Source organism: Myripristis murdjan, chromosome 15 (genome assembly GCF_902150065.1).
Source record: "Myripristis murdjan chromosome 15, fMyrMur1.1, whole genome shotgun sequence".
Classification (NCBI taxonomy): Eukaryota; Metazoa; Chordata; class Actinopteri; order Holocentriformes; family Holocentridae; genus Myripristis; species Myripristis murdjan.
In genome coordinates, this window is record NC_043994.1 from 12,924,989 (window position 1) to 12,938,912 (window position 13,924).

The 13,924-nt window shown below is 40.8% G+C and overlaps 1 protein-coding gene across 1 annotated transcript; it reads left to right on the plus strand.

Moving 5' to 3' along the window:
* Nucleotides 1-344: 344 nt before the first annotated feature.
* sf3b5 (splicing factor 3b, subunit 5) lies at nt 345-2,188 on the plus strand. The gene is made up of 2 exons (XM_030071456.1): nt 345-485; nt 1,379-2,188. Exon 2 carries the CDS (start codon nt 1,406-1,408, stop codon nt 1,664-1,666), a length of 261 nt encoding a protein of 86 aa, XP_029927316.1. The 5' UTR covers nt 345-485; nt 1,379-1,405; the 3' UTR covers nt 1,667-2,188.
* Nucleotides 2,189-13,924: the final 11,736 nt, after the last annotated feature.

Consider the following 13,924-nt stretch of genomic DNA (forward strand, 5'->3'; position numbering starts at 1 on the left):
TATGTCTGATACATGTCTGCTTTTGCAATACAGATGCCTTTCAATTTGAATTGGAGTTTGAGAGAGAGAGAGAGAGAGAGAGAGAGAGAGAGAGAGAGAGAGAGAGAGAGAGAGAGAGAGAGAGAGAGATGTTGATTATAAACAAAAAAAAAAAACTTTGCATGCATGTGGAAATCATACTTGCCCTGTTTCATAATTTTTTGTTAATAATACCGTCAAAAATAAATTTATGAATGCAAGCTGCTCGCTACTTTGTATCTTATATTGAACTTTACTGTATATTTTACGGAGGTTAATATTGACCTTTACGTCCAGAGCGACAGACACAAACAACACATGGAAAACATGTGAGAACTTAGTTTGCAAATTTGTTTCCCCCCGGTTCAAGTTGTAGGTGGCACCAACCGGAAGGTATCTGTTCTCCTTCGTGTGGCCGGACTTCAGCAGAGTATTTCGTGTCCAAACCTGCATTTACTTCGTCTCGAGTGAGTATCTCTTGCGTTTGCAGGCTGTGTGCTCGCTGAGAAAGAGATTTTATAAACCAGACAGCACAGCTTGTCGCAGGAGAACGTTTCAACCCGGACTCATGTTAGCTAACTACCTAGCTAACCTACTGTTGTCCAGAAAGCTAATGTGGCTAACGTTAGCATGCTAATTGTGTCCGTGGAACAATAGTTAACTAATTTAAACGACGAAGTGTAAAAGCTTCTAACGCATGTACTTCACCCGGTAACTAACTTCACAAATATGAAAACATTAGATAAATAAAAGTAGTAACGAGGTCACGGTTCTTATGGCTTAACGTCAGATGAACAGTAACTGTAAAATACTTTGTTTGCTAATGTTGCACTTTAGCTATTTGTTGCTGTTTTACCCAGGAAGCTAAACTAATCGCTAACTGTTAAGCTTAAAATTATATGTATATGGTTCCTTAATAAGCACCCTGTTTCTGTCGTTCTTTGTTATTGTACTGAAAGCTGTACAATATGACTATACATCTGTTTTATATGTACATATTTTATTCTGTAGATATGTTTTAGATATACTTTCTTATACATATAGTCTATGTAAGGCTTCAGAATGGCCAGGTATACTTGTGTTTAATTTTTCTAAAGATGTATATTCGTCCTGGTGTTGATAGGTATATTTTGTGTTGTCTGTTATTGTCTCTGCAGCGTCTGGACAATCTACAATAATTTCCCAGTTTGGTATCAGTAAAGTATATCTGAGTCTGTTCTTATTTTGTCCAGAGAAGTTTCCTTTTAGCCTGATCTCCTCCACAGAGAGATTAGAGCAGCAGACCTGCACCTGCTAGGGATTCCTGTCTGCATGAAATTTAGCTAAATGTAACGTCCTGCCCTCTTCCTCTTTTGGCCAGACCCGTGGGGATTCCTCTCTTTTGAGCATGACAGACCGATACAACATCCACAGTCAGCTGGAGCACCTGCAGTCCAAGTACATTGGGACAGGACACGCTGACACCAGCAAGTGGGAATGGCTGGTCAACCAGCACAGAGACTCGTACTGCTCCTACATGGGACATTTTGACCTTCTCAACTACTTCTCCATCGCTGAGAACGAGAGCAAGGCGCGCGTCCGCTTCAACCTGATGGAGAAGATGCTGCAGCCGTGTGGACCACCAGCAGACAAGCCTGACGATGCCTAGATCAGATCACTTTGGGATGTCTGTGTTTTTTTAAAACATTTTTTTTCAGGATTTTATGGACACCCAACTTGAGTTCTGCTGGACATTTTCCCTGTTCCTGCTTTTCCCCTTGTATGTCATGCTCCAGGCCACTGTAGAAGGACTGATGTAGGTCACACAGTTGTTTGAATTTGACTGTGTCACAGCCATATTGTCTGTCTCCTGATAAAACAGAAGATATGTACATCTAGCTCTTTACTGTGGTTTGGACTAACTTAACAGAAATGTTTCCCTCAGGGAAGTTTGTTATTGAGGTTCTGAAAAAGTAAGGAGCAAAGCAAGAGCTTTAACCTGAGGAACAGCAAAACTGTCACCATAAAAGATTACAAAATGCACCACTAATGGCTACATTAGAAGACAATGGAAAGATTTTTCTGTCTGGTGAAGTGAATTGACTAATTGTTTTTTCATCTGTCACATCTTTTTATATTGTGATATTTTTGGAGCCTTAGCCTCAATTAAAATTCCTGTTTTTGACTCAGACCACATGCGTCTTTTTGCACATTATCCATCTGTGGTCACATATGCATATTGTTTTACCTTTTGTTGGTTTCCATAGGCATCTACTCAGTCATTATGTTTCTGTTTTAGCAGAGCCTGTAGTGTAAGCTTGTTGATAAAGGTTCATGTAATCCTGCATGCTGGGAATGAATGACCTTAAACAGCACATTCAGTTCCATGTTTTTACTCTTAGACTAGCACACTAGTGTTTGCTTTTAAGATAAATTCCACACTCAAAGGTGGAAAATGTAAAATGGAAGCCAGAACATCATGGCCAACCTAGAAAGCAGGCAGAGACACAGGAAACCCGAAAGCTCATTACAGTCATACGCGGCAGAGTCCTTGAACATCAGACCTGAGCATGAACAGTTATTCTGTTTGCAGTCTGCCCGGCTTGTGTCCGGGCCAAACACGAGCAAATCTCTTTTCTTTGGCCTTGCCTTGATACAAACCTGTTATTGTCTTGTCCACCTACAACATGTGCACCATATTCAAGTAAACGCACAAGCACATTTATGCCCAGCTCTCCACCCACACAGTTGAACACACTGATCAGTTGTGGTTAACTTCACACACACACACACACGCCCACAATCGGTTTGACTTTCTGTGCCCTGCTTTTCTCTGTATTTCAATTAATGTGTCAAATTCCAGTGGCTACTGTTCGGTGAGACTTCCCCCGTGTGCAGAATAGAGAAACTCTCAAAACTCAGTTCTGTCAAAGGAAAATAAATGGAACAGTTCAGGGGTTTGTCAGATCAAATTTCCATGGTTAATAGAAGTGAAGTTGCACGGCCTGGTACATTTCATTTGCACTCAAAAGGAAACAACAGCAACATTTAATGGTTCAAATAACTTCAAATGATATCAGGCTTCACCACGGCGCCGATTTCAAGGCTTGTGTTGTGGAAATTATTCCACCAGTTGAAACTGAAATCAAACAGTTCCTTTGAAGACGAGAGTCCGGCAGTTTAATTACTGTAATCACAGCTATTTCTGTAACACTTGTTCAAGCAATGCCAGAAAGTGCTTGAAATTAAAAGCAGCAAGTCTTAATAAAACAAGGGATAAGTGAGGAAAATGCTTGTTTTGAATGTCTCTTTATTAGAAGTCCAAAACAAGCATAAAATACTTAAAAAAAAAAAAAAAAAAAAACAAGTTGGAGGATGCAGACAAAATAAATCAAAACTATGAGAAGGCCCTAGCGGTTTGAAAGACAATACCGATTTTTACAGCACAAAGGTTCTTGTTTGAGCTGTCAGAGCAGCAGGAGCCGTGTTTGGAGTTGCTGACTTCAGGTGATTAAAAAAAAAAAAAAAACAATAACATACAGCAGGACAAACACACACATGAATACACACACACTTGGGGGGAGAGGATGTTATATATGACTCATTGTTGGATTGAGAGATTAAGCTGTGGGTGCCAAGGAAGTTCTTGTGTACATGTACATTGTATATATATAGAGAGAGCTGGTTTGTGTGTGTGTGTGTGTGTGTGTGTGTGTGTGTGGAGGGTTTCTAACTGGGGTAAGTCCTTGCCATCTGTCCTCACTGCAAGAGCCATGGATGCACCACTGCCAATGCAGGCGTGAAAGCAGCATGGGGCCGCTCGGTGTACGTTCACACACGCACAAACTGCCTGTCTTGTCCTCCCGCAAACACACACACACACACACACACACACACATGGACAGACGTCTGCTGCCCGATATCCAGCGAGCGTTGTTGTTTGTTGTCTCTCAGTTGCAGTTTCCGTGAGGTGGCGGCGGTGCTCACAGAGGCTGATGGCACACTGTCTGCTGAGTAAACACATCCATTTGCAGACCGGAGCTCTGATTGGACGGGCTCATCGGGGGAGGCTGCGTGTGCTCAATCATTTCATTTCGTTTGATCATCTCACTGACACTCTCATCAGTTAGTGAGGGAATCTGTTGATTTGACCAGAGAAGTGATTTATTCATCAGTGAAATCGGCCCATACCAATTTGTAAAGTCAGCAGCTGCAAATTTCAGCGAGGCAGTCATTTTTTAGTGAGGTATTATTTTAGGAGATGACAGAGTGCTGGAAGTGTGTTATACAGCAAACTGGGAAAGCAATGTAATTGAAGCAGCTGGTGCTCCTTTCTAAATGATAACCTTCTGGGGCATCGTGACCATAAATATCTTGCCTGCCAACGGGCGCGCGCGCACACACACACGCAAACAAACCATTCATCTCTGTCTGTAATTCTGTTTCTTTCACCTTCTCTCAAAAACAAGGGCCATGAAAGGATTTCTCTCCTACATTTTCAAGTGCACCTGTTCACATATAAGTGAAAATTGTCATATCTCATATTTACTTTTCATAATTTTAATTAAATAGTACAGTCTCCGTTCAGACGCTTGTAACTATGCAAGGGTCATAAGGTTACCGACTACTCAGGATGCCAGGCACAGGGAGCTTTTAATCCTCTAGTGCACATATATTTTTTTCTACTTTTTTTTTTTTGTTGTACGCTGTGCTGGTTTATAGATTGTATTGAAGTCTATAAAAAAGCTTCAGATGAAAAAAAAAAAGCCCTTTCAAAAATCTCATACAGCAACTGCTGTGAATTGGAACAAGCAGGAATAGAACTTGGCTTGGTTTTCTTGAGCAGAGTTCAGTCCTCGCCCACTGGTGATAATCAGACTTTCACCCGCAATCCCCTACAGATTTTGTGCAGGGGACTACTGGTGAATGTCTGATTATCACCAGTGGGCGATCTGTTGGTTTTTAAGGTTGACTTTTTTTTTTTTTTTTTTTTTTGCAGAGAGACTCCTCTTCCACCTCTGGCCCAGGAGCGAAAAGCAGGACTGCTCCTCTTGTGGAAAAAGTGGTAAAGGTTCCTGGTTCCTCAGAGCAGTTCCTGTGGTGGAAAAAGGGTAATGGTTGCCATCAGATGGGGCAATAACCAGTTCGATATACATGCTGTACTCTTACACACATGCATTTTCTCCATTTTGCTATATCATAAAATGTCTGTTAAAAATGCTTGATAACAGCAGCTAGAAAGTTTAGTCCTTTAAAACAAAAAAACTTCCCAGCCATATGCAGAGGCTCATTATTTTACCTTCATTTACTTCTTCTATGTGGCCACTCAGGAGCCCGCAGTGTCTTTATAGGCTATGCAAGTGTCCCTTCTCCACACACACACCCTCACTCATTAGCAGCTATAGTTAGAGTGAAAAATGCTTTGCAGGGCTGTCTGCGTGCGGGGACTTGGCCTTCCAGAGACGGAGAGCCACCTGTTAATAACCACTTAGCCTTTCTGTGTCGGTGCCGTTGTGAGCGTCTCATTTGGGCCGTATCCATATCTGCTCTTTTCTGATTACACAGGAGCTCGGCCAAGCAGTTGGAAGGTTCACGAGACACATCCGCCCTCGTCAAACATGAACACTCCCACAATCCAATTATCTTCGCCCTTCGCTGCAGCCCACCTGTTTTTTTTTTTTTTTTAATTATTATTATTCCCCCCCTTCCTTTCCCTCAACTCCTTTCTTCTCCCTCCCTCGCCTCTATCGCCTCCTCTTTATTCTCCGTTCCACTGTTGCTCTGCTCATTTTCTCCTCAATACCCCCCCTCCACCCACACACCCGCACACCTTTCTCTTTCCTGTCTCATTCAAACCTCATCAATTCCCCTCGTTTCCTATTTCTCTGCCCCTCATTTCCTTATTTGTACAGCTTCACACAGGCAGGAACAGTCATGATAAAACCTGGAGGTAATCACTCTGCAGAGAGCCTGTGGAGTCAGGACAAGACGGCGGATCATACATGAATACTTTATGTGTATCATGGTTGAGTACTTGCCAGGCATTTTTGTCAAACCAAATTCAAGTTGGTTTATTTGATTTCTAGCCAGTTTCAGTAATTCATTCATTAATCCAGAAGGCTTGAAAAGCCACTGGCTGAATAAATTCCGGGGGAGCCAAGATGATTTAGTGGTGACCTTCAAATAACAAAAAATGATTCAATCTAGAATTGCAACAAAGCGTGCCACTAATTGCGTTATGTGTCATCATTATTATTTTTTTTTTAAATAAATGTTATCTCACATTGGGAATACACACTTGACTGAACAACGACCTTTTCAGAACAGAGTGTCATCGCCTGAAATTTCTGAGCGTGGGAAAAGCGCTGAATTGCTGCAGTCTGTGATGAGAAATTTTTATTCCTTGCATTGTTAGACTTTTACAGCCTTTTTGACTCATTTTTGCCGAGGGTGCAAGTAATTTGTGTGGCCACTGTGGATTGGCTAATAAGAAATGGTGGAATAAAGAGTTTCTCGAGATCGCTTTTTCCCCCCTTTCTTTTTATTAATCTCTGAAGGCATTAGAGTTAGGATTAATATCCACCCTATTACAGCTGAGAAGTGGACCTGTAATATAGCGGAGACCTCCAGGCAGTCTGCCAGGGACAAAACTGCCTCTCCTATCCTGCCTGGGAAGCTTCATTAACCTCATTTGTGTGTGTGTGTGTGTGTGTGTGTGTGTGTGTGTGTGTGTGTGTGTGTGTGTGTGTGTGTGCTTATTTGTTCTACCAGCAGCCTGAGGGTGAGGGTGGGGACTAAGTGAAAAGTTTTTTGAGAAGTATGGCTGATTCATACTTTGAAAAAAAAAAAAAGGTTTAAATTTAAAGACTCATGTTAAGAATATGAGCTCGAATTTAGAGAATGTATGCACAGGCCAAGTAAACAGCACTGTGTGTGTGTGTGTGTGTGTGTGTGTGTGTGTGTGTGTGATAGAGAGAGAGGGGCCAGTAGGAGATTTACATTCACTCTGCCCCAGAAGGGCATCATCAAGACAGGAGCTGCTTCACTTATCATTCTCCTCTCCTTTGCTGTGTAAAAAACTTGTTTTCACCACTAAAACCAATTCCAAACAAGTGAACATCTGCAGTATTTTAAACTGCAACTGCTTGGTCGGTGTGAGTGAATAACACTGACAAATCAAAACATTTGATATCTGTCTTTTGGCACATTCAAACTGAAAGTGGCAGATCTGAGATAAAATCAATTCAGCGATCAGCGCGGCATCAGAGGGACGCTTCAGGAAACAAGGCTGATTAGTGATTCACCGCTGTGTCTCTGTTTTTCATGCCGACTCTGTTTCTGTCTGAGTCTCTCTCCAACTCTGCTTGTTCCTCGTCTGTCTCTCTCTCCCTCCCTCTCTCTCTGTCTCTAACTCTCTCTGCGCCAACTCCATTACGCCCACGTCCTCTTGAAAAGCTGGCAGGCTGCTACTTTGGATGAGGCTGACTACATGGGGCTGAAATCTGATACTTTAATGGTCATGCAAAGGCAGAAGCCACACATGTAAACCAAATACAACACAGCCATACAGGCACTAACCTGACACACACAGTCAGAGATCAAAATATGTTACATGCAAACACACACAAACACACACGTATATAGAGTCAGATATTGCACATTATCACCACTGATCTCACCATTCATCTGAAAATGTTTCAATGAGCTTAAGGAAGCGATTGAATGTCTGCTCCCTGATAGGGATGCAGCTGTTAGTGGCCTGTTTTTATTTGTCAGAGTTAACTGCCATGTGTTATAGCAGCCACACTGTTTGTTTAGATTGAGTTCCCCACACTTAATGGCTTTATTTGCAGGCGGCCTAGTCAGGAGTGAAAAGACAATTAAAAGAAAGACTGGCCGGTTATCAAACATGGGAGTCAGTTATGATACTGTTAATTGAAGAATCAGTTATTCCAGTGGGTTATTGAATATATCACGACTCTCCATTCAATCTGGACTCACCGGGAATGACGCAAAGTAAAAGCAACCATTCCCGCTCAGCTTTCGGTTTTCCATCAAGTTGCATCACATCACTGGTCTGACATTTGAAGGAAAAAAAAAACAAACAAAATTTATCAGTCAATCTTTTGACTTTTGCATGATCTGACTTTTCTTCTGTCCCCTCTCTGTGCCAGAGGCTAGAAGACAAAACAGATTTCTCAGACTAATTAAGATGTCATCGAGAGAGTTTTTGAAAAACCAGGATCCATGGATGTTAATGGAAAAAGGCTGGCTGAGAACTTTCTGTTGAGTCTTATATCTTGCAGGAAGGTTAAGTAATGGCTAATTGCAGTCTTGAGTCATTCACAGTTTGCTCCAAATTGGCTATACTGTTTAAATTTGTGAGATCAGGGGCAGAGAGTAAAAGCTCTGTCATAGTAGTCCTTGGACCCTCAACAGTGATCGTTAAAATTTGTCTGGGATAACATAGTCCTTAATTAATTCAGCAGAAATCTGCAAGGAATGATGTAATGTCTTATAAAACCTTTGATGAGCCTGGGTTTCTTGCTCTTTTTATTTGATGTCACTAAGTGGTGGATCAGGAGCAGCGGCACTGGCCTTTCATGCCTCTCGCTGCCGAGAGGCTCATGCATGCCTCCATGAGATCTGATACTTAAAACCAAGCTCTAAGGAGCACAGCTGGCCGAATCTAATGCTATTTTGGTGGCAGGGAAAAAAAAAAAAACGCTCTAAAAAGGAAGGCACCTTACAGCAACATCTGTAACAGCATCATACATCACTGGTGTTTTCATTTCAAGCTTTTTCCTTCAAGGGGATCAATAAATCAAATCTTACATGTGCCTTTGACATCATCACCTTTTCTAGACTTAAGGCTGTTGTTCCATCTGCAAATCTACAAGACAGTGAATGTTATCTCAGTCTTTTTTGTGATTAGGTTGTTTGTTTGTTTGTTTGTTTGTTGTTTTTAATTGATTTTAGTCTCCATGTCCACGGTTCACAAGATAGCTGATAAGGGAAAACATCAATGCATACAAAACAAAAGCAAACAGAAAAGACTACATAACTCAGCAAAATACATACACTGCATGGACAAAAGTATTGGGACTCACCTCTTATTCACTGAATTCAGGTGTTACATTCAATCCCATTGCCACAGATGTATAAAATCAAGTACCTAGCCATGCAGTCTGCCTTTACAAACATTTGTGAAACAATGGCTCATTCTAAAGAGCTTACTGAATTCCTGTGTGGCACTGTAATAGTAATTTATTGGATACCAGCCTTGCAACAAGTCAGTGTGTGAAATTTCTTCCCTCCTAGATATTCCACAATCAGCTGTAAGTGGTATTATTGCAAAGTGGAAGAAACACAGCAACTCAGCCACCAAGTGGTAGACCATGTAAAGTTACAGAGTGGGGTCGCTGAGTGCTGAGGCTCATAGTGCATAAAAGTGGCCAACGCTTTGCTGACTCAATAACTGCAGAGCTGCAAACCTCCTCTGTCATCAACATCAGCACAAAAACTGTACCAGGAGCTTGATGGCATGGGTTTCCGTGGCCAAGCAGCCGCATGCAAGCCTTATATCACTGAGCATAATGCCAAGCGTCAGATAAAGTGGTGTAAAGCACGCCGCCACTGGACTCTGGAGAGGTGGTCTCTATCTGGCGGTCTGATGGACGAGTCTGGGTTTGGTGAATGCCAAAAGAACGTAACCTGCCTGACTGCATTGTGCCAACTGTAAAGTTTGGTGGAGGAGGGATAATGCTCTAGGCTTGTTTTTCTCCCCTTGGTTCCAGTGAAGGGAAATCTTAATGCTTCAGCTCCCCGAGACATTTTGGACAATTCTCTGCTTCCATCTTTGTGGGAACAGTTTGGGGAAGGCCCTTTTCTGTTCCAGCATGGCTGAGCCCCAGTGCACAAAACAAGCTCCGTAAAGGCATGGCTGGGTGAGTTTGGTGTGGAAGAACTTGAGTGGCCTGCACAGAGCCCTGACCTCAACTCCATCCAACACCTTTGGGATGAACTAGAGCAGAGATTGAGAGCCAGGCCCTCTGGTCCAACATCAGTGTCTGACCTCACAAGCACCCCTGAATGAACAGGCAAAAATTCCCACTGAGACACTCTAAAATCTTGTAGAAAGCCATCCCAGAAGAGAGGAAGCTGTTATAGCTGCAAAGTGAGGACCAGCTCCATATCAGTGCCTATTGATTTAGAAGAAGATGCCATACAAGCTCCTGCAGGTGTAATGTGTAGATGATCCAATACTTTTGTCCATATAGCGTATAAAAATAATAGAAATAGAGATTTAAAGGCCATAGAAAAGACATCATTGTTTTTCTCTTATTATCATAGCCCCAAAATCAGAATTTAGATCGTATCAGTTGATATATACTCCAGAATAATCCAATCTGCAACAAAAAATGAAACTAAGTAAACACATAAAAATAAAACGAATAAATAAAATAAGAATAGAGGCAACTGCTTCAACCCCTTTATTAAAAAAAAAAAAAACATTACACCACCATAAAGTATTGCAAACACATGCTGATTATCTGAGCATAATAAGTAATTAGGAGTTTGTATCTGCTGCATACAAAATAGTTTACGTGGGGTTAAGTTTGTTCAGTGAATAAAATTTAAATGTATGATTTGGTGATCAGGGTTTCTGGAGGAGAGGGAAACATGCTTCCAGATTGTTTGCCAGCTATCAAGTGACATGCATGTAACCAGAGGTTAGACCTTTCTGTGCATGTAGCCACCTATAAACCGTATTTTTAGTGCGTATTGTCAGATGAGCATATCACCTCCATTTTCTCTGTTACTTTTTCTTTAATATTATTGATGCATCTTATTACTATTTGCAGCAGCACCAGTTTCCCAGTAGGGATTATTAAAGTTTCATCTTATCAAATATAGAATAAAAAATACATTAAAAAGATATACAAAAGGAGAGGAGAAAAAAAAGGCAACAAAGTAGATGTTTTCCATGACTCTTTATTTAAAAAAAAAAAAAAAAAAAAAACAACATACACATTTTGAACATGATGAGCTGTTTTCAGGATCTGCATCCAGTGAAGAGAAATTACAAAGAGAAATCTCAGATGGCCTTCAGGTGTGAAGATCGATGTTCCACCTGCAGCACATCTGTATGATGACTCACACATGTTCACTTACGCCTGAAAGCTTACACAGTATTTTATGGGTTCATGAAGCCCGAATGAAACATATTTTGAATTTTACAAGGGCAACACACGGTTTTTATTCAGCATCAGCAGTTTGAATATGGACACTAGGATAGGGAAATTCATACTGCAAAGCAACCTTAGCAGGCAAGAATTCATGTGTCAAAGTAGCTGGGATTTTTTTTCTTTTTTTACCACCTGAATTACATGAATTTTAGTGTAACATTTACTGTCTTTGTCAGCGTGCTAACTTGCTGATATTCATGAGAGGAGGTGTGACTTTTTCACCTCAATGTCAGACTTTTACCTCTAGTTTAGAGTAATACTGACTGGTTATGGCTAAATATTAACCTTCTCGGCTCTTACACACTCTCATCTGCTGTAGATTCAGTCTGCACCACATCTTGGAAAAAAACGGGTGATAAAGTACCTGTTTCCACAGATAAAACCTAAACTTCTAGTGACAATCCAGTGCAGGAATCCCCTTAAATCATTTAAATATTCAATTCCTTTGACAAAGTGTCTTCTTTATACTACAAAGGAAAAAAAAAAAAACATTCCTTTGCTTTGCACTCTCAAAAAAGATTTTGAAGGCTTTCCAGCTTTCATCTGCTTTAACTTGTCATCTTTGAATAAGAAGTCTTTCTCCAAGCTGCCTTTCTGTGTTTACGAAGCTATGAAAAGATCAAATCTCTACCAGAACGAGTTAAGAATTTAAATGACTGTTGCTGTGTAAATGCGGCTCTTGCTGAGAGTCCTGATACTCGATGTTGGAGTGCGCCCTGTTCACCTGCATAAAAGCCTAAAAGCTAACCCTGCACAGCCTGCCACTTAACAGTCTCTGTGTTTACATATGGGATGCAGCTGGATTATATACCCAGCACCGCTGAATAGTTGGATTAACTGCTTCTACATCACAATGGTAAATTTTCAAAAGACTTGGGCACTGGTTGGTTTTTACGTAAACACGCAAAAAAAAAAACAAGGAAATTAGTCCAGAGTGGATTATTAAATGGCTTATAAAGATATCCACCATCCATGTTAGGCTTCCTATCCACAGATAAAGCCTGTTATCTGGAGGCAGACATCTGTTTCACTGCAGGAAGAATACAGCAGAGACCAGAATTGAGATTTGTCAGCATTTATATAATAAGTGGTCCGTGCTGAAGCCCTGTCTGCTCAGAGAAACAAGCATGACAGCGGACCCACATGTAAATTTCTCTGTACTTGATATGATTCCTGCAAACAGCACCGACGTGTGCACTGTACAGCACGTTCCACCATCAATATCAGGGGACAATACTTATTAAAAAAAAAAAAATCATACAGCTAAAATCATACATTCACATCAAAGTAATAATATACCATATCATTGGCAGTAAAACTGATTTTGATGTATGCACATGCTTGATATACATTCTGTACAAAATAATCAATATATAACAACAGACATTAACATGAATGAATACTGTTGGTTGTTTTTTTTCCTCTCTTTTCTTACACCGTTGTTCACTAATTCATGTTACAACCTCTGCACATTCATAACCTGGAAGAATATGTCCGTCTTTTTTGCAGTTGCTATTTGTGAGAATAGGGAGTGCAAAGGCGGTTAGAGGACTGTCTCAAGAGCACGAGCCTTTTTGATGTCAGCGAGGTAGTTTTATACCAGCGAGCTGTGAGGCAATATCTCCCCTCTGGTCAGTGTTGCAAGGAAGAAGAAATACCGAGGGTCTAATTTACTTTCTTTCTTCCTTTTATTGTGTTATTTATATATTTATTCATTCAATATAGGAACATGTTTTGCCTTTTTTTTGCTACATCCAGCTTCATTTATACATTTTACTAATACTTTTAAGACTGGCTGATGCAGTCAGTCCCTTCTTGTTGAGAGACATGACTTGTCTGCTGTCTAAAATATCTAAATTAAGATTCAGACTGCCCTCTTTCCCATCTCGAACAGCTCAGCCAAACAGTCTGGCATTAAAATTAAAAAATAGAAAAAAAAAAAAAAAAAAAAAATTATCAGTAATTGGTCCCCTTCACATTTGGAATGAACGTGATTTGAATATTCAGGCTCTATCCAGAGTTTAAAAACATCAAACATTCTTGGTATGAAGGCAACCAAAACTGTACTAACGATGAATAGTAATCGAACCAGCCCAACCTCATCGCTTGCATTGCTAACAGAAGTGTAAATGTATCATCTCCAGTCTGTACATGCTGAATGTGTAAACGGACACAGCTGTTGTAGTAATTTTTTTTGTGCAATCTGTTCCATTGCTTTATTTGCGTTGTGTTTTCCTTTCTCCCTGCAATAAAAATTGATTTAGATTTGCAAGGCGAGAATCATCTGGGCTTAAACATCTTGTGAGCGCTGACGCAAACTAAAACTGTTGTGACTGGATCACACCCCGGACTAAAAAGAAGGGAAAAACACAGAATGAAATGGTGAAATAAGAGGGGCAGCTAGTGCCTGTGGCATGCTAAGTGGTGAGTCACAGAAATAATGCACACTGCCTCACAGCCTTGTAACCTCTCTCATCCCTGCTGGATTATTACAAGACACACCAGTTTCTGAAATGCTGCACTTCGTGTGACAGAGGGTTGTCAGGTCCATGGTACAAGTGTAATTCCATGTGGATATGAAATGTCAGTAAAATGCAGCCATGTCTCTATGTGGACACAATAAAAGCACATTAGGACAATTTGTGAAAGCCACTCTCTGCTTATATAACACTTCAGTG

What these genes read in the sequence shown, in the direction of transcription:
- sf3b5 (XM_030071456.1), top strand. Translation starts at nt 1,406, where the DNA reads ATGACAGACCGATACAACATCCACAGTCAGCTGGAGCACCTGCAGTCC.